The sequence below is a fragment of the Apus apus genome, chromosome 4 (genome assembly GCF_020740795.1).
Source record: "Apus apus isolate bApuApu2 chromosome 4, bApuApu2.pri.cur, whole genome shotgun sequence".
NCBI classification, from domain to species: Eukaryota; Metazoa; Chordata; class Aves; order Apodiformes; family Apodidae; genus Apus; species Apus apus.
In genome coordinates this window covers 108,537,439-108,559,245 of record NC_067285.1, presented here as the reverse complement: position 1 = coordinate 108,559,245, position 21,807 = coordinate 108,537,439, and the positions used below count along the sequence as shown (strand labels likewise).

General features: G+C 35.2%; 1 protein-coding gene across 1 annotated transcript; it reads right to left on the bottom strand.

Annotated features, from left to right (window-relative positions):
- Nucleotides 1-3,387: 3,387 nt before the first annotated feature.
- Nucleotides 3,388-21,672, bottom strand: RNF212 (ring finger protein 212). The gene is made up of 12 exons (XM_051619353.1): nucleotides 21,561-21,672; nucleotides 19,968-20,029; nucleotides 16,246-16,320; nucleotides 13,489-13,545; nucleotides 10,420-10,478; nucleotides 8,629-8,693; nucleotides 8,470-8,539; nucleotides 7,550-7,595; nucleotides 6,162-6,225; nucleotides 5,293-5,365; nucleotides 4,346-4,542; nucleotides 3,388-3,425 (listed from the first exon to the last, which is right to left on the bottom strand). Exons 1-12 carry the CDS (start codon nucleotides 21,670-21,672, stop codon nucleotides 3,388-3,390), a joined length of 918 nt encoding a protein of 305 aa, XP_051475313.1.
- Nucleotides 21,673-21,807: the final 135 nt, after the last annotated feature.

Here is a 21,807-nt window from a genome sequence, read left to right as displayed (position 1 = left end):
TGATGGTAAATTGTGAGTAACTTAATAGCACAGCTTGTTCACTGATTCCTAACACTGAAAAGCCTTTAACACACACAGTCACATCCTTCCCCACCTTGACACCACAAAAACATCCAAGAAAGTTAATTCCTTCTTACAGCTGACACCCTAGTCCCTAGTACTACTGCAGCATCATGAGTCCAGGACAAACACCCAGTATCTTTCCAAGGGACAAAGCGCCAGGGCTTTAAATGTAATTGAGGAAAAAGCTGACCAGAGCTCATGGGGCACACCAGCCAAAGGAAGCTTGGGGCAGGACACCACTGACCTTCTCCATCCTTTTGTTATTAAGGGCATTGGTGCATATTGGTGCAAATTGGTGCAAATCAGGCACATTGTCCTGCAATATGTTGTAGCAGTCAGGGGTGCTAGTGATGCAGGTGATTTAGTGATTGCACAGTGCTAAAGCTTGCTGGAGATAATGGGATATCTAGAAGTCCTGAAGGTGCAATGTGAAAGAACCCCAAACACAGCATGGACATGAACAGTGTCCTCCTATCTGCACAGATGATTCTATCTGCATGGAAGACAGCCGTAGAAAGAGTCTGGCATAATGACACATGTCTGACCTGATGCTCTGGAGGCACACAAAGCTGATCTACAGACTGAAGTAGGTTGGCACTTTTGACACAAAGACCACAGAAGAAGAGAATTATCAAATTGCATTTCCTCAAGTCATGAGCAGGTTAAATTCTAGAACTATCGTAGATAAGCTGACAGTGCTGCATCTTGATGAGTTGTGGCATTCTTTCCTGACTGCCAGAACATGAGAGTTCAAAAATAAGTGGTAGCAATTTCACATTATAATTGGCACAATTGTAGAAAATGTTACTTGGCAAGTATCAGGTATTATGTCTAACAGATGAAGCATTTGCCTACAACAGACTGCCTTTGTATAAATAGACACGATGCTACCTTATATGGTGTGTCACCTTGTGAAAAGATAAGTGACGACTGTGAAATGAAGCTGAAGTTGGCAATGATAATACAAACAAGAGGATACCTTCAGCATTGCTGGTGACTCCGTTGCATGGACTCAATAGCATTATTTTGACTTGTAATAGGACCTTATCCCATTGTCTGTGTGTGCATAAAACTTTCTTATAGGGAAATATATACTCAGTGTTGTCTCCTAGAAAACTGCAAAAAATTAATTAATACCCTCTTATGACTTAAAGCCAGAAAGCTGCAGACAGAAACTCTGAGAACTTGAGGCAAGTTCAGTCTCTGTGTTTCTCAAAGCTGTACACCACAGCTTTAGCACTGACACCTTCCTCTGAAGTCACTGTGATGTTGCATTGACCCCAAGAGACTGGTGCATTGCCCAAGTGTTCTGTTAAGAAAGTTGCCCAATGTCAAGTCTAAAATATCTCTTCCATCAGACCCCTTCTGCTTGTCCCACCCGTGTGACTGAACCCTGCTTGCATTTTTACTTTTCACATATCTGTGTGATCTGCTGCCTGTTTTAACTTCATTCAGACTCTCACATTTGTTGTTCTTCTGAGGGTGCTTTTCTGATGTTTTACCTTCAGACTCCGCATCACTTCATTGCCCTTCTTTTACTAAATGTAGCTTTTCTATATCAATTCTAAACAACATAATTCTTTATATATATAATTTCTAAAGAACTGAAAAGGCCAGAATACTACAGATTTTACTCCACTTACCCAAGAATGATGACCAAATAAATTTGTTTAGAGGTAAGTTGGCACCCTCTGGTGCATCATTAGTGTACTGCAAATTTCCTTAAAGGACATTAATTCCTCATGAAAGCAAGAAAAAAATCGGTGAAAATGGATGGCAAAGAGATGACTACAGAGAATTTTGTACTTATTGGCAGATAGAGGAAACTTTGAGGATTTTCCTTCTCCTCTTCTTAAAGAACAAAACAAGCAATGAATTAAGTATTTTAAACTTCTTTTTTTTTTAACAAATAAAAAAGCATTAAGCTTGGCAAATTACATTCTTCAAATGGCTTTTTTCCTTTTTAATTATTTTTTTTTTCTAGCGATTTTTTTGCATGTTATGAGAGCCACTCAGCTGGAACTTCTGAAGCATAAGAATATTGGGGAGGAGAAAACACAGAACTTTCCCATGTTAAACAAAGTAAAAGCGGTTTTACATTGAAAGAAAGGAAATGTGAAGTGTAAAATTTGTTACAGAAACCCCTATTCCAGAGACATTTACAAACCATGGCATTTCTCCATCTATTTTAGTCTCATTCAAGGGCCACACTTGCCAGATAAAACTCATCACAGTAGCTACCTAGGGACATGATGTGAGAACCATTAAATCCATTTCAGAGACAGTGAGAACAACCATTCACTCTCCCCTTTTTTTCTGGGGGGGGGAGGGTTAAATTAACACTTTGTCTCAGCAACACAAAAAGCCTCCTTTATACTCCCCTTTCTGATTTAATTTTTATGCCAAGCAAAACATTTCAACCCAAAATAAAATATTTAACTTTCTTAGGGGACTTGATCTAAAAAAAAAAAAGAGCTTTTAGTTTTATTATTTTAAAATAGTCCAGGTGACTTTAGGGCCAAACCAAAGGTGTATATTTGATGACTTGGTGATACCCAAATTTTGCCATACATCCATAGTAATGGTGGGAATTTCAACATCAGAGTTATTCTCAAAAGAAAAATGTGTTCTGATGTGCTCTGTTCAGAACCTCCAGTTGCTCTTCCTGTGTGAGGGTAAGAGTTGTCTCCACTGGGTTCTGTGTCTTCAACCCAGTTCTCCCATGTCATTTCATTTTGGGAAGAAATCATTGCTACTTAAATCAAATAGTAAACTTCTTGGAATGTGGGATAAACACTGTATGATGAGCTGGGCAGAGCCTACTAGAGTGTAGCATCCTTCAAACCTTACTGCTGTCAACTGTGCCATCAAAATGTGACCTATTAAGTAAGAACCAAAATGTGGAATTCTGCAAGCAAAAATCCATCCATTACAAATTTTTTGAAGACTGGGGCTTATCTCTAATAATATGCAGGTGCAACCATATAAAAACAGAGTTCTACTGCAGCTCAATGTATTCACAGCAAGAAATCCTCACTGAATATATAATCATGCTCTGTCTTAACACTTAGTTAATAAAGGCTGTTTATTTACACAATATGTTTCAAGTCAAGATTTCTAAAAACAAGAAAAGGTTGTACTCCTCTGTAAAACTACTGTAGATATTAATCAGCAAGATCAGTGATGAATAAATACATTATTCATGCTGAATGGTTAGATGTTTTAGGCCAATTTGAGATTTTACAGAAATTACAACTATTTTGATATCCAAAAACTTTGTAGGGCTTCTCCAGGTGTTGACTGACCAAAACAAATCACAGATGTTTATCTTTCTGTTGAATGTCCTCCAAAATTAGTTGATCCTAGAATAAGAATAGAAGTACAAATGGAAAAAATTAGTAAGACTAAAGGAAAACCTTGTTTATGTAAATTATTTTGGGAACTTATTCAAGGAGGAGAGAAAGTTAAAATGATCAAAAATTAAATATACAAACCATACATTTTTATAAGAACTTTTGTATCTCTCATTTTATGGATCTAAATATGTTTTTTTAACTTAAGTTTCTACATTATTACAGATTCTATCAGGTTCATGCACTATTTCACAAGCTATAGCACTGCCCAGCTGCCTAATACTTCACTTCTTACTCTCAGAATATTGCAGTTTCCTTTTATGTTCCTTTTTTTCTCTGCTGGACACAGTGAGATGTCAACTGTCACCCCCTTTCTACCACACTCTATTCAGTCACACAGGAACTGTCTCCCAGTCCTTCTTTTCATTAAAGATCATGTTTTCTTTCTTTCCCATGTGTCAACTCTACTATTCTTCTTTATTAAAGGACTCCCATTGAGTATCTCAGACTTGCTATTACTCCCACTGAGTTCATTGCACTTCCTCCACTGAAGCTGTTCTTTTCTCTATTCCTTTGTTACAAGATTAGTTTTTTTTCCATATTATTACATGTTTTGGATTATTTAGAACTGGTATTTTTCTAGAAAATAATTATGGAAAATATATGATTAAAATGTTATCATGAGGTGAAGCCAGAAAACATTTTCACAGCAGATATTCTAATGCACAAAAGGCAATGGCTAAATACTGACAAGAAACATCAACATTTTTCATTTTTTGCTGATAGCCTACTTCCAATTTTGAATTGTTTGTTGTTGGTTTTTTCTCAGTTAATTTCTTATTTACTGTTCCTCAGCAAATAAGCAATAGGCATGTTATGAAGAAAAGTTTTCAGGAAGAGCTGAATGTTATTTTACAAAATATACTTGCCTAAATGTTGTCTTTGCAGAAGTCCAGAGATGGTGATTGGATGTCTTGATACAGATGGCTGTGGGGAAGGGGATGTAAAGGGATACAGCTGAGGGGTTCTGAAATCAGAAGCAGCCCATGACCCTCTTCTACTGCTTTGTGAACCAGATGATGATGTAACTGAACATCCACTATGTGGTAGTCTTATGGGTGTGGATCTGTGAATGAAATTAATGCATGGATATGATTTGAGGCTACTTTCATAGTACGAGAGATTTCAGACCCCCTTAAATTCATAATGCTAATATTTTAATAGAAAATGCTGTAAATTATTATTTTCTACTATTATTATCTATATTCCAGCTGTAGGACAAAAAAAATATAAGACAATCAGAGATGGAAAAATCAAATATTTTGTTCTATATGTTTTACATTGGTGTCAGGAAGATGCATTAGGCATTCTGATTATAGAGAACAAGAGTTCAGTTTTTCTGGAACCATCTTATGTTTTTTCTTGGTGCTGATAATTCTCACAGTCTGAGATGATTTCAATGTTTAGATGAAAAGCCTGAAACACCTGCTACATACTGCATGAAGGTGTTAAGGTTATTCAGAGAACAGCTCTTGCTTTGGTATTGTGTTGTCATCTCTGATTTTTAGAAGAATTATAAAGCAGACATGTTGTTGCACTTTCATACTAGAAAATTGCTTTTGTATAAAAGTCCCATGACTGTAGATATCCCCATCTACAGGGACACAAATTACCTCTGCACATTTTTTAAGAAAGTGGTTTCAAAATCAAACCTTCCAACAACAACAAACACAGTCATATAGGTGACAGCTGGACTGCACAGTAACATTTCTTCAGATATAGAACGTAACTTTAAGTGTACAGATTAAAGCAGGGCAGACGAGACATTTCAATCTCTCCTAGGAAACAGTAACATCTCTAAAAGATATTTAACTACCTTGTAGATCCTGCTCTACTGTTTTGACCTGACATTAGTCCAGATGACTGAGAACTTCTGTAGGATACACTACCTGTAAGAATCAAATTTTTGAAAACAGGACCAACATGAATTACCTATTTTACTTATGTGATAACTTTGGAAAGAAAGATTAGTACTTTAGTTGCATTATTTGGGACAAATTCATAATCAGATTATTCAAGAATTAAAAATGGTGCACAATTACAATAGACAATGAAAGATAATGTATTGGATGAGCAAATAAAATTACCATATTCCTTGAGGAAATATTAAAATAATGCATATTTACAATTTAGTACACACAAGACATCTGCTGAGGCATGAGTTGTCTTCCAGTACCTCTTACTGGAAGAAGATCCAGCAAAAATGAATGCTATCAAAAGGCCTCAGCAGTATTCCAACAGAGGGTAAAGTTTAAAAGTTATGAAGGTTAATAGAAGGTCTACAACATGCATTGCAAGCCTGTTCTGTTCAATCATACACATGGTTACTGCATTTTATTTGCAACAGTTGACTATGATTGCACAGCAAAAATTATTTTGGTTACAAGTAATTATTCACAGAACAAAGTAGGTCAGTACCAGAAAGACTTCTTTCATTTTTAACCACTTGTTGTCTGCTGGATTGATGTCTACATGATAGGTTTTCAAGTGTTTTTTCCAACAAAAACAATTCCATGATTGTATGATTATAAAACTGGATCCAGGCTGAGAGCTAGCATACATGACTGAGCCTGTGATTGTACAATTCAAGTTTGCTCAGTAAATTTTTAATGTATGGCATTTCATTTATTAACACCCTTAACATAATTCAACTGTTATCCAGTTACAAACTTTATTTTTACTCACCCATACGTCCATCTTGTGGTGGAGTTATTACAGATAATCTTGCTGGACCAGTTGGTGTCTCAGGCTAAATGAATGGCAAGGTATTAATTATAGTGTAATGAGCATATTCATTACTGAGGTATTTTGAAAAATAGTGTTACATTCCTGAGGTTTACAAAGCCTGCAGATTTCTGACACGCTCTGTTGCCAGGTTTTTTCATAGAGTTAAAATGCATTTAGAATTAGGTTCCTGCTATTTTTATATTATTCTTTTTTGGGTGGGGGTGGGCAGGGAGCATATGTATTTTAGTTTTATTTCAAGACATTTTCTCCACCACAATCAGATGAGAAAAATATCTGGCACTTCCATAATTTTCTGTGCTGACATTCCATTCCTAAGCTAGCATCTCTTCCTGGATGTTACCTCACCTAATCACAGTACTAATACTGTGAAAATCTCCTGCCTTCATTCTCATCTTAAAGATGCCATTGAAAGCTTGCAGTCCCTACTCAAGTATCAGGGCAAAGACCATTGACTTCTAAACCCAGTTTTTTTGTTAACACCTGAAGATACTATACACACTTTGATGACCCTGAGCATAGACAGAAGTAAGACCAGATGGTCAAGGAGTAAAGAAAATTGTTATGAAAGGTGAAAGATAATGAGTGGCTTGAAAAAAAAAAAAACAACTTGTATCTATAATAAATGAAATTTCAGGAATGTTTTGAAAATCAATACAATGTGAAGTTAAAGATACTAAGTTATTCACCTCTAAGTTCAGACATCTGCAATGACAGCATTTATATCCAGCCTGACCCCCTTTATGGTCAAGGAAGAGAAACAGTAATGAGATCAATATGTGTCCTTCAGGATGATATGAATCAAGCATACTAACCCATAGATTATACCTATGGATAGAACTCTAACTATGGGTATAACCAATCCATAGGTTATAAAGGAAACCCTTATGTGCTAGCACAGATGAAGTGAAGGTGAAAATCTTACATGTATTTCTATTCCCAGATCAATTAGATCTTAAATGTAATTGCAACTCTCAATATCATGCATTAGCAACTTTTCTTTTGGAAACAGTTACAGAATTTTACAATGTTAAAAACATACTGAGATATCAGGAATTCACCATTTAATTTAGTATCAGAAGTTTAAAAGCCTATTATGTGGAGAACATCATTCTGGAAATCAATGTGATTTAATTTCTTTTTTGTTTCTAATAAGGATTAAGCATGGCTGAAGTCAGCATACACATAAGTTTTGAAACATATACATCATTGTTTAGAAAGAAGGGGAAATCCTATGTTTTCCAGTGTCAACAGAGTAGGAGAAATCAAAGGCTTATATATGAATATATACACATTTATAAATACATATACACAAAAATCCCACTTACTTTCCTCATTGGTGAAGGTACAGGATCAATGTCCATTGGCTCCATTCTTATGAGAAAGATCAAAATAAGTATGACATTGTAACAGAACTAACAAACATTCATTATGACTAAAATTACATTCTATGCTCATGTTAAATTTTACTAATAATGGCAAAGTGCAATACATAATGCATAACACATATGAATATTTAAGACTTGTTCCAAAACCCACTAGCAGTGAGAAAAATCTATTAATTGATTCTAAGCTTTGATTTAGACATTTACGGAGAAAGTTATTTTCTGATTAGCATTGTTATTCTTATATATAGGTCAGAATAAATATGCATATTTATACATTTGTCATTTGTTTCCACAAGGGATTCCTGAAATTTTATTTTTTTATCAAAAGTAAAGACAGTCATAGGTATAGAAAGCTTTTAGATTGAGCAAGCTGGCTGTCCAATTTATTTAAAATTTTATTAGCCTTACTGGAGCTCATCCCATCTAACTTTAGACAATGATATACATAGGGGTGTCCTTACAAGTAATTTAGTTCTCTGCAGTCAATAGAAAGAGTTCCTCACTAAGTTATCTATCTGTCTGTCTTCTGTCTGTCTGTCTATCTGTCTATCTATCTATCCATCTATCCATCTATCTAATCCATTTTATCTATCTAACCAGAAAGTCTTTAGAATAAGGTGCATCATGCCTTAGAATTTTTTCCAGTACCATGTCAATGTAAACAAGTACTTATTATGTACACTTGGCTAGATCAGACCCTCCCCAGCTCTTTAGTGTGCAGAATCAAAGCAGAAAATCAGAGAAATACTTATTTAAAACTCATTACAAAAAAAAATAAAAAAATACTTTGTAAGTAAAATATCAGTATGTTGTCACTGTTATGATTTTCATTGAAAAGTAGCAGATTGGTTTGTACCTACATTTCAGAAGTGGAAGGATGACTAGGATGAAGAGAATATGAAGAATAAGCATTCTCTTTTCTTGAAGGAACTAAAGTCATTAATAAATGTAATATTAGAACATAGCTACATCCAGTGATATATATTCCATAGTTAGTATCTTAAAACCACACTTCTTACTGGAAAGTGGCTTTCTACTTGTACTGGAAAATGGTAGTTGTGGAGTTTGTTCAGGAGGTTTCATACTAAAGGGGAAACAGAAGAAACAACAGATATAAATTGAAAGCTGGTTTGGCTAGTTAATTTGTGTAGTTGACTAATAAAGCATTAAAGTAAAGCATTTTATCCATCAATAGCTGATTTTGACATGACACTATTTGCCATGAAGCAAAACAAGAATCTTTTTGATAAGGTATTTACTTCTTCCTTGTATAATAATGTCTGTATCAGTCATTAGATGCCCAACAATATCCATGTAGGATAACATTATGACACAGTCATTTATGAAACAACAGATGTTAAAATACAGCTACAGCTGAGCCAAAAATCTTCATTTTTATATGTATATTTCACAAACTTTAAACAAATCTATTTATCAAAAGAAATGTTGGTACATTTATGCTGCTCACCAACAGCTACGTAAAACTGATACCTTTGTCAGTAACCATAAATAGGAGCAATATATCTACAGCCTGCAAAGAGAAGCCCCAGGTCACACTGTCTTGGTCAAACTCTGAAAAATCTGAAATTCAGTAAGAGTTCTGTATTTGATACGACCTGGATGCTATTTTTTGGAGATGCAGAAAACAAAAAGGAGGGAGTGGATAAAAATATATAAACTATGACAATCCACCAAATACACAGTTTCCTTTATACTGTTTTTATTTCTTTTAGAGAGCACAATACAGTGTCATGTGCATCTCTGAGCCAAACAAAATTCTATACTAAAAAAACCCACAAAAAAGTAATAAAGATCAACACAACTTTGCAACTAAATTGCTGGCTTCATGAACTGGCTTATTAAGGAGATTCCAGAATCCTTGATCACTGGTATTCATAAAGTGACATTCATGAAGGGTTTCTCTCAAGAAGACAGATCTACAGGGACAAGTGCATTGTAACTATACACTAAGTGCTCTTAATACCCATATTCACTGAAAGGGAAAAGCAGATCAAGCCTGGTGGATTTTTTTCCCCAGTACTTTTTGAAATGTTAGACAATGGGAAGTCAAAACAGGACATAGAAACAAATGTTCTGAGGATAAAGTTGCACACTACTGAAGAGAACTGAGTAATTATTTTGCATATGTGACATTTTCAAACAAATAATTGAAATAAAATGTCGTGAAAGGGAAAGTAGTAGCACAGAGTGCACTTAGGGATCAGTAAGAACTTTGGCTTTCAGTTTGAAATAAATAAGATTAAAAGATTTAGGTGTATCAGACAATAGGCAGGGGGATAACGATGAGGTATCTCTTGACTATTTCTTTGATGCATTTGTAAAAAAAATTACTTGAGATGAGTCAATAAGTTGATTTTTACCAGAAACAGAGAAGATGAGAATCATGTTATGAAACTCTGGTAGTTTTGAAAATGGGCTAAATACTAGGAAAGATATCACAGTATTTTCCAGGCAGATGCTGGAAATCACATTGGAAGAAACACAAACAGGTTCATGCAAATAAAAAAATTAACATTGAATATCTATGTGATAGAGATTGCTAAAAGCCCATCTTTAGAGTAACTACTGACTTGAATTTAAACATAAAAGGATTCCTTCCTGATAAGCTTGATTAATGTGAAGAAAATGGATCTCATGAAAAAAATCACTATTTATTTATTTCTGTAAAAATATGCTGCTTCTGTTTATACATGATACTTGAGAAAGGCAAAGACATGACTTTTTTTTTTTAATCAATTACATTTACTGTTGTTTGATTACAAAGACTATTTGCTTTTGCCATCTCTTACCATTGTAGCTGATGCATTTGTTGTGTTACTTTCTTGAGAGATTCTTCCAGCTTCGCTGTCTGTGAGACAATCACAGATTTAAACAAAAACTATTGGTTTGATATACAATTTTGTTTTCATACAACTAGCATTATAAAGTGCTGAAAGGCTGTTTTCTAACCTTATATACCATTGCTATTACAGATTTATTGGGACAAGACTATACTTGTAATATGGATCCATTAAACAGTAAGACTGAAAAAGTTATGCATCTTTTTGGAAGTTACAGACTTAGTTTGATTACATTTTGTTAAAGTGTACTGGTAATGTTGGATAAGTGAATAAAAAGAAAAGCGTTTTAAATAGTTTGCTTTTATTTTTCTTCCTCTTTTCCATATTTGATATAAAAGTTACATTGCATTTCATATGGAATTATCTGAACAAATACCAATAACTGTGCAAAATACCTAATACCATGTTCTCATATTTTTCATTTCAGACAAAATATTTATTCAGTTCTTTGCAATATCTATTTGTAATAGGCTTATGTGAAGAGTGTTTCTCATTTTATTTTATTTTTTATAGATAGCCAAAAATATCTCCATTAAAGAATGTTAGGAGCTTGCAAAATCAGAGAACATCAAGGTCAAGAACATTAGGTCAGCTCCCTAGTATAAGTATTTTTTAGTCTTTTATCACATGGTCATACATTATATTTTATGAAGGATATAAAAGCTTACTCAATAAACTCAATACTCCATCCATATCCTTTTTCTGAAGTTCCATTGCATTACCTTAGTACTTCACAACTTCATCCTATTCATATTTTTATTTCAGATAAATGATTAATTTTCGTGTTAACTTTTCATGCTTCTTCTCACAATACTATTTAATAACTTTATCTGATGTACTTTTATAAAATCATACTGTTTGTGGGAGACATTAAGCTGTTTTTGCAGATGTGAAACTCTACAAAACAGATTCAAGACAAAATCTAATTTACATAAGATCTGATTTTTTGCATTCTTCTATTCACTTTTTTAAAAAGTAAAAGAGAAAGCTGGGTTTGACTAAGAAAGTGACCAGTACAGGTGTCACGAACAAAGCACTTTACCCTGTCACTCCACAGAACTTGATTCTTTTAAGGCCAAAATGCCCTAAGAAAGTTGAATAACTATTTGATTTTCAGTATCTTTGTGTCCTAGCACAACATGGGGTCTAGACTTGCCAGGAAAATGGACAGCAAGTGTCCACACCACACACCATCATGAAATACTGCACGAGTATTTATATAACTCAGAGAAAGAGCAACTAAAAAACCTTTTCTCAAGGTCATGAAAGTTTTTGGTTCACAGTGACAAGGATGACACACTAGAAATAAGGAAGGGGACCACAAACAAGATAGCCAAGTGTTAGAACCTGGTTGTGAATCTCCTTACGCAGAACTTTTCCAAAGGCGAAGACCTGCAGAGTGGAGAGTGACAGGAAGAGGCACTTGTGCCAAAGGGCAGATTAATTCTTCCTCCTTGGGGGGTCACTGCACTTTGCCATACTGTTAATACTGTAAATAACTTCATCCTTTCCCCACACATCTTCATCTCAAAACCAGTGGTAGGAAGACTCAGATGGAGATTATAACCCTGACTGTGAGCATCTACTCCCACTCTCTCATCCTGTGTGCCTCTGCCAGCTGTGACCTATCCTTCCCCAGATCCTTCAAACTCCCTCCCATTAATCCTGAAACAGGGAGCATTGCTAACTGAAATTCACAGGAAGGAGATAGGCATATAATTGCTCAGAGAAACTCCTCCTTGCTCACCTCAGCCTCACTGTTAAACCATTCTTTCATCAAAAAAGCCTCATCAGTGTCATCATAGCTGCACATAGAGTGTTTAAGACAACCAGCCTCTTCTGACCCTGATGCAGCGCAAACAGTCTTAAAATATTAAAAAATACATAGAATGTACAAAACAACAGCAAATACACCCAAATAGCAACCAACTAAATCTTTGGCTGTTTCTATACTGTCGCCTAAAAAGCTTCCTGAGGTCTAGCAGTGTCCTTGACTTCTTTACAACCACTAGTCAATTAATATCTCAACAGTAAATAACTTAGAAACTTATCATCAAAATGTATCAAAACTCTGCACAGGTTCTTTAGAGATAATATTTCTGTTTATGAAAAATTCTTAGAGTTTTATTTTACTTTGTCTACAGGTTTTCGTTTTACCATCCAGAGTCAGTACAATAGATTGGAAAGGGGCATAAAATCAGGATTTCTCCATGGCCTGGGTTTGAAAGCAGAAGCACAGGACCTTGAAAGAACTACCCACTCGACAGTACAACAGGACTGATGCCAAAATGCAGTAATGAAAAGCAGGGGGGAATGGGACACAAAACACATTTCCACAGAAGCACAGTAGATTCTCTCATCACACACAAGATGGCCAATTGGCCAGCTGTATGAGCTTACCTCTGTCATTTCATACATAGGACACCTACTGATAGGTTTATTAACCAGTAAGGTCAAGCACCTTTAAGTAATTTACCTGGCCATGTCCTTAGACATGAATGAAACAATCAACTATTTTATCAAATACTTAGAAGTAGCTGGGAAATGAAAAAGAAATTTTCTTTCCAACCTACAGAGGAAGAGGCATAGTCACAAATTCAGTACCAGTTCTCCACAGAATAATTAATTATATTTGTCTTCCCATTGAGCTACCCCTAATTCAGGGTACTAGCTCTTGTTTTCCATTGCTCAAGCTTCTCGTTTTGTTTGTCAGCCCTGCTCTTTTTTTCCTCTAGCCTTAACCAAATGAGTACCAATCTCCTCCCACTTTTTCTCCTTCATGCAGTGAATTTGTTTCTCCTCTCCCTGTCTTTTGACTCTCCTTTTAATCTCTGTCACCCCACAACTAAAATCTGCTTTATTAAATAGTAATCAGGAAGTCCTCACAGATTATAAAGCATTTTAAACTGGTATTTTTAATAACAGAAATGATGCAATCTGGAAAAATAATTCTCAAATAAACCATAATAACAAGGCAAACATAAGCAACAAAAATGAGAATATCATAACTGGAGTTACCTTTTGTCTGTGGTATGCTAATAAATGTTTACGATGCTTTTCTTGGAATTCTGAAATCTAAAAAAGAAATAGTTATGTCAAGCTTCCCCTAGTTACATTTATGCAACCTCAGAAAAAAAAGATTAAGATCTGCTTCACAATATTCCAGTTCATCTATGTTTTAATAATTATTTAACATATCTTCTTTAAATATTTTGTAACAAAATATTCCAAGTGATTATCACTGAGAAAGTCCTATAAAGTTTACATAATCTAGCATGACCTACTCTAGAGTTAGTAGATTTATTTCACTGAATTTATATTTTAACACTATGTTCAGTAACAAGGTAAAGGTATTGGAAAGCCAGTTTTGATGTGGTGTTTCTCATTCATTAGTGCTAAGCAAACACATAAAATTAATGGCAACATAAAAAGTAATGTGTCTTACTGGCAATTATAACTTGCCTTGTAAAAATATACTGTTAATTAAAAAATAATTATTAAACACACTGTCTGGTGGTGTGCAAGCACTTCTTGTGTTCAAATGAGGATCATAAATCATGACAGGTTAAAAGTAAAATCATATAAAGTAGGTAAGACAAGAGCTTGAAGAACATATTACAATAGGCAATAACTCACTAATAAATCTTTCTTCTCATGTTTAAGAAAACTGCAGGAAAATATGCAGGGATAGAGACAACCAAGAAGAAAAACTCGAAGAAGGAACCCCATTCTGGAGTAGCGAGTTGAAATAGTTACTTTTTATTCACTGGGAGGTTCCTATTGGATACTTGTGAAAGGATCAGAAGTGTCTTCAGAAGAACTGATGGAAGAAAGAGCCACTCAGAAAGTAATGGCTCTGAGCTGCCTTCCACCACACAGATATGAGGCCTTGGACGTTTAAAAGGTGAAATCTGTGAAAATGTAAATTCAGTGCTCAGGACCAGTCAAAAAAATCAAATCAGATCTTAAAGTGGTTAAAAAAGGAAGAGAATAGAACAGAATAGAGAACACCATTATTCTACTTTAAAAAATGTACTATACCCTCACTCTGCTTAACATGTCAGAAAGGATATAGTAGGTTTGGAAATAGTTCAAGTAAGTCAAAGGTACATAAAAGCCTCAGTGAAAAAAAAAAGATCATACAAAATATAACCCTCCATAATAGAAAAAAAGACAGTTGAAGAAGGGGTTCATTAGCAGTCTAAAGCTAATGATCATAAAAGATGGAGTGTATGGGAATGGTTGCTTTTTCCTCTGCAATGGGATTCAAGAGTACCAGACGAAACTAGCAGGTGAAAACCTGGAAAAGGAAATCATCATCACACAGGGTAATTATAACCTGTGGACTTCCCTTCCATAGTGTGTGATGGATGCTAAATATTCAGAAAACAACCTGACAATTACATGGGAACAATATCCACCGAATCTTTTAAATGCAAAGGCATCATCCCCACCTTGAGAAATCCCTGTGTTACAAATTACTGAAAGCTAGAAGGCTGTTCTGAAGATGTATCACTATGTGCCAGCCTTGCTTTCATGTGATTTCCTAAGCACTCACTGTTGTGACAAATACTAGATAAACCTTTGTCCTAACAGAGCAGAAACTGCCGTTACGTCTTCTGATTGCTAGTAGAAGTTCTGAACATACTTTAATGCCTTAATTGCACTTTCATATGTTACCCATGGGTTAACTCAGGCTACAGAAAACCCACCTTAGTCTTTTAAGATTGTGTCTTACTTTTCCTTTCTTTGACACATTACAGAAGCTTATATTCACTTGTGGTTGGTGATATAGCTGTCTGGATTTGTTCACTTTACAGAATAACTGCTAATCACTGTATATGTTTTTTAAAATATGTATGGAAGGATGGAGAAAGGCTTCTTGTTAACCTTTTGTCAGCTATGCAGCTGAAGAAAGGAACCATGCTCAGGATTGGAGAAGTTTGTGAAGCATAGAGTAGAGTAAATGTGAATCCATAATCACCACTGGGTTACTTTTGTACTGGATTGGTAAGCTCTTCACAAGATCAGAGAAGTACCAGCCCAAGGGTACACACACAATGAAGGTTACAGGAGTGTTCAGGGAGGGTGTACTGCCACAGTTCAATCATGAGTGGTTGAAACTACCACTGGAGTGCTCAATAAGAAGTATGAGCACAAGGACAAGTCCTCAAACCAAGCTGAAGAGATGCAGAAAATGAGGAGGCTATTGGAGTTTAGATAAATTTGTTTAACCCAGACAGCTACTGAAATTCTGGACTGGAAACTAAGCCTAAAAGAAGGGATCCTGCCTAGAGTTTACAGAAGGCAGGGAGGGAATTTACCTTGAAGTCATTTATTGCATCTGTATGAAAAATAAAAGCAGATCTGTTTTGACTAGAGGAAAAAAAAATAAAAAAAGAAGAAATTTAAGACTTCAGCCAGCTCAGGTTTTCACTGTGTAACCTTTTCTTGCTATAACTAGGGCATGCTATGTGGGCATGTTTAAGGCTCAGGCAGATCTAATTTTTCATTTCATGGCACCGAAAATGATTTTACACTATTTAAATAACCAGACTAGTGATCCTCAGAGAGAATTTGAAAACATAAGCAGTGACCATAATGAATAATGTAGGGTTTCTCAAGAACTTTGTAACTGTGGAACTAAGGAAGTAAAGACATTAACTGGCATACATTAATTTTCAGGCATTAACTCATATATATTTCTATGTATATAAAAATCAGTAGAAGTTAGTGATTCTTGTTTAGAGTTAAAAAGTTTTAAAGCAGATTCACCTGTGTTACTTCTTTTGAATATTTCTTGCACAACGTGTCTATTCCCATGAACAGGGATTGAATATCAGGATTTGTCTACCAAGAAAAGAAAGTATATCAAGGTTAGCATTTTTATTTGCAAGTTATATTAACTAAAGCATTTTGTGAAGTGTTCCTTAAATCAATTGCTGTATATAAATAAAAAATGGACAGCTCAAGAAGAGGATGATACAGAAATTTAAAACAATCCTATTTTTATGTAATGCCCTTATTGTAATATAAATTGTATGTAATGTGTAAAGGTGAATTTCAGAATGATAGGAACATTTGGACATCTGTTCTGGTCTAGAAGTCAATGTAGGTAGCTTACTTGAGTGTTACTTAATCCAGAATCGTATCATAGATTCATAGAAAGATTTGAGTTGGAAAGGACCTTAAAGATCACCTAGTTCCAGCCCCCCTACGTGGGCAGGGACACTTCCCACTAGACCAGGTTGCTCCGAGCCCCATTCAACCTGGCCTTAAACACTTCCAGGGATGGGGCTTCCACAACTTCCCTGGGCAACCTGTTACAATGTGTCACCACCCTCACACTAAAGAATTTCTTCCTAATGTCTAATATAAATGTATTAATAATTTATTCATAAGAAAAACAAACCAAATGCAACCCCAAAATAGTTACACTAGTTATAGTGCTAAGTTAAAATACTTACTAACATTGATCACATTTATGTACAGTAATCTATTCTAACAGTAAACAGCTTTTAAAATTAAGGAATCTAACAAAAAACCCAAAACTACAAACAAAAACAAACGACCCATCAAGATCTAAACTACAAACTGAAAGTTCTCTTTGATATATCATGATTGTATAATAGAAGGTAGCTTTACAAGTAGCCAAAAGTTGAATAAAAAGCAAAAACAGTATAAACTTTCTTAGATGATGGAAGAAAATTGTCCAATAAAAAGGCATCTTTCATGTAAGGAAACACCTTTCAAAATCCAATCAAAGAGAACTGAAACTGTTGCAAGCAAATTGTAAATTAATCCTAAAATAGTAAAAAAGTGAAAAATTAAAGAAAGGTGCATTGTTGAAAGAAATAAGAAGTAGGCCATCTGTGAATGAAACAACATTTTTCTAGACTACTAAGAAAACGGAAAGATAAGTGTTCTCACTTAACTTAAAAATACTGCATTGAAATACAAAAGAATTAGATTTTGCTCCATTTGGAAATGCATGAACATAGAGAAAGACAGGCAGTATTTTTACCTACTCCAAAGATAGTGTAACACTACCATGAAATCAAATATGCAAGACTAAATAAAACTGCATTTGCCAAACCTATTAAAAATGTGTGCTTACATTCTATAGTTTTAATAATGAGAATTGAATCCTGCATGTATGAAAAATAATCATGTGAGGAGCTAAATTCATAACCTGCATTTGAAACAGATTTCTATTTTTTCCCCATATTCTGACATCAGCTATTTCAATATTCTGTAAAACAACTCCTCTGATCAAAATGGCATGAATTTGGTTACTATGCATATGATGGCCAAATGCACCTCTGATTATTGATGAGCTGTACTTGCATTTCCCTCACCAGGGGAACTGAACTGCTCTTCCTTACTTTCCCCAGCTACTGATTTTTAGACAACTCACAGGAGGAAATTAATTGTATTTGAGAATTCCTCTGCTCTTTTTAATTTGGTTGACACTAGCCAAAGCATTCCAAAATTTCCACAGTGTGAACTGACAGACTGAGCAAGACAAAAGCAGACAGACAGCACAGTCTAACCTGTCTACAGTATTTAAATAAAGAAAATATGAACAGGATAATAAAACTTCATCTAGAAAAATCAGTGTATTCATAAAAGTGCATTTGAAATCTTCTTAATATATTCATAGTAGGCAAGCTATAGAAACCTACCCAGGATCCTAACAAAGCAACGACCTTGATTTAAGAACCTATCATGATATTCTGAAATAATGAACAGCAGGATTCTGATTTATCGTAACACTTAACCATCCCCTTGGGAAAAGCAAGTGGGGACTGGGAGACAGAGAAGGAAGATAAAAAGGTGACAAGCACGCATTACCATAAGGATGGAAATATTTAATGTGTAGATGTTGATTGCCCCAATATACAATTTAATGAGGAGTTTTAACACATTTCTAGGACCTCCCACTCATTGGAAATTCTTCCGTAGAATCACACTCATAAAGGTTATCAGGTATATTTCCACTCAGGTTCCTGAATTATAGTGCCATGACTTTTTTATATGCATCTTTAATTACCATTCCAATCATTTTATCTCTTCTTAATCAAGGCTAAGCAATCATCATTAATGTCTTTTTTTAAAGAATATGGTAATGTGCTTCCATTGAGTGCTCCAAAGCAGTGGTAGGTTCTAATGAAACATCTAATATTTTTGTTAGCATCCAAATCATCGCATTTTTAAATTCCTTCAGTATTTTTTTAAGCAAATCATGAAGTTCTGTTGAAATGCTGCAATTTAAGACTGAACTAGCTTCAAAATTAGCTTTGTTTTGAGCAAAGTGTTGGACAATATGACCTCCAGAGGTCCTTGACAACCTAAAATATGCTGTGATTGAAATTAATAACAAAACTCGTAGCCAGGATAGGTTGATATTGAAAGCTTATTAAAATACCTCCTTTCAAAATTTTATGTGGGGCTTTCTGGTTTTAGTGGGGTTTTTTTGTTTAATTACTGTCTTCATTGTTCCTTTGTGTTATGTTTCCATTCTGCTGTTTTGCTACAAATTTTTATACTTGGTAGCATTGTCTTCTTCACCCTGCTTCAGTTCTACAATATTCTGTGTTTATAAATATTAAATACATTGTAATGGTTTCTTACTTTTTTATATACTGTATGCAGAGATAGAGATTTCTGCATTTAGATACACACCAGCTCAGTTTTAAATATATCTAGAGAGGCAGAGGAATCATGGTCTCCTTCAAGGCCATCGCTTCAGGGTTAGTCCCAAATTGTCTTCTATTTCATAGACATGGTCTTGTAGCCTTGTAGAACTTAATGTGTTGGCTGTATTGAATGCTCTTTGTATTTTATTTCCATCATTGGAAGGCAGGTTTGTCTCTTAGGCAGGCACCAGTTTAGGAAAGTATGTTTTCACAACTCATTTATGAAATCAGCTTAGGATAAATGGGAAAATTAAATCTCTCTAATGTTTTCTCAAAAGAGAGAATGAAAAGCTATTCAATCTCTAGTGAATAGCTAGAATTTCCAGCAGTATTTTGGATCCTCTTTTAATCACATGGCTATGAGGAAAACAGTTAAACTTATGAGAAAATGGGGAAATAAACCACATACACTTGAAAACATTGATGAGCTACTATGCAGATATTTTATTCAGTCCATTACATGAAACAATTAATTACAGTTCACTTCATGTGCAAATGCAAAAGTCAATAAACATTTTTCCACATTTTTGAAGTATTCACTGATGTTACACAGTAACCCATCATGTTTTTTGGTTGGAGTGACTTACAGTCCAGCAGAAACTGTAAAGCTAGAGTTTCCACAAGCTTTTATTTGGAGAAATCCATAAAACTAAAAGCTGTATAGTACATAAGTATCTAAGTCTACCAACCTATCATTTTGTTTGTCAAACAAAAGGAAAGTATTTTGTAATGTCAGCAATTTAGCTGTTAAGCAAACTGCAGACTAATATAACACAACAATACTAAAGATTTATTTACCTGTTTTGAAAGGAATAATGTACGACAAGGAGTTCTACAGATCAAACATTCATCTTTTTTGCCTGTAAGGTAAATAGACATTTAAAATATACATCAAACTCAATAGATATTGAATGCATTTTTAATAGAATTTGGTGCCTAATCTTTTGTTTGAAGCTTATGGAAGGAATCCAAAAGTTCCGCAAGAAACACAAATAAACACGAAGAAAGAATTTGATTCTATAACCATTACACACAGTTGCACAGGGAAAATATGTGTGAATGTCATCAGGTCTTCCTCCTGCAAATAAGCATTAATGTAAATGATTTTATGAATATCATTAGTGTCACTGAATGCAGGTGACTTTTAGTTCCTTTGATTTAAATAAGACTACTTGCCTGGTTTAATTAAATGTGTGCCTTAGTGCACTAATGAGTTAGACTCAACCAGATATATGACTTTTTAGATTGGGGCCCAGTCTGGCTCTCTCAATAAAATATATGAAAGCTTAATTTAAAAGAATTAATAATTTTACCTTGTGATTTTTTCCAGTAAAAAATTTATCACAACACTTTATAAAATTCCATCATTTTCTAAAATGCCTCTTCGATTATTTGGAAATCTATTAGCAAATCTTTCTAATAAATGCATATTATTACAATATTTATAATGTATAATTTTACTAGCTGCTTCCTTTCTAAGGATTCTAAGGATTCATATTTATAAAAAACTTTAAAGCATAAATACATTTTAAACTCAATATTATTATTACTGAATTAATATATATATAATGTCTCCGCGTTTTTTCTGCCAAACAGTATTAACAGCAGCGAGGAAAGCTATTGTTTAGGTTCTAGGATTCTGCAAGTTGTACTTAGAGGCTGCATTTTCTGATACTCTCTCCTCAACAGCAACCCTGTGAAAAATGGTAGCCAAAGGTTTTTTAATTCTGAAATACAGATCGATCATTTATTCTGTGTGTCCTTACAAAAAACAAGGCATTTAGCATGACCTCAAAGGGAAAAACAGCTTCCTCATTCCACTGTCCTTTAAACAGACCTTCATCTAAGCACATCACAAGGAGTCCCAGAATTTAATTCAGGAAAGGCATACCACACACTAGAGCTTCAAAGCATCACCTCCTGTCCTCCTAACGCTGCTGAAAATTTTCTAGAGTTTCAGTGGCTGAGATTCAAAATCTCGTAAGACCACTAGCAAAACCTGCTCCAAACAAATTCTATGTTTTGCAGAATTGCTCTTTCCCTAACGAAAAGCATGCCAGTTCCAAAGTTAGAACAGAGTGCCATCTCATTTTTTCTACAGTGCAAAAACGGATCATAAGCACCCAAACCCAGTTTTTATTAAAGCCTCCAGTTTTCCGAGCCTAAGGCTTCCTCTCAGAGCCCCATTACTCCAGCCGTACTCATGTGGAGACAGACACAGGCGGTTTTATTATTTAAAGAAAATCAATGGAGAGGATTGAAAAGGTTTATCGATAGCATTCCATGGACAAGAATGATTTTGCTTCTACAGGGAGTCAGAAACGCTAACGGTTGGTGTGCACCCGCCAGCGCTGCCAGGCCTGCTGAAGCAGGGGGCTGAGCAGCCATTACCTTTCTGGAGGCAGATCTCGCAGATAACATGGCCGCAGCTGGTGAGGCTGAACCGCGGGGTAGGCTTGCGGGGCTCGCAGTAGCAGGCGTTACAAAAGACTGGGACAGCCATGGGGCGGAGGGGCAGGAGGGCCTGGGGAGGAGCAGGTGGCTGAAGCAGACGCCAACCTTCCCTTCAGCCCCCCCACCGGGGCCAGGCCTACAGGCCGCCCTCTGCCATGGTGCCCCTGCCTGAGGCAGCCCTGAG

Coding starts and splice junctions, on each gene's coding strand:
- RNF212 (XM_051619353.1), bottom strand. CDS start 21,672: ATGGCTGTCCCAGTCTTTTGTAACGCCTGCTACTGCGAGCCCCGCAAG. Junction 20,030..21,560: donor CGAGATCTGCCTCCAGAAAG/GTAATGGCTGCT, acceptor TTTACCTTACAG/GCAAAAAAGATGAATGTTTG. Junction 7,596..8,469: donor CATCCTTCCACTTCTGAAAT/GTAGGTACAAAC, acceptor CTTTCTCATAAG/AATGGAGCCAATGGACATTG.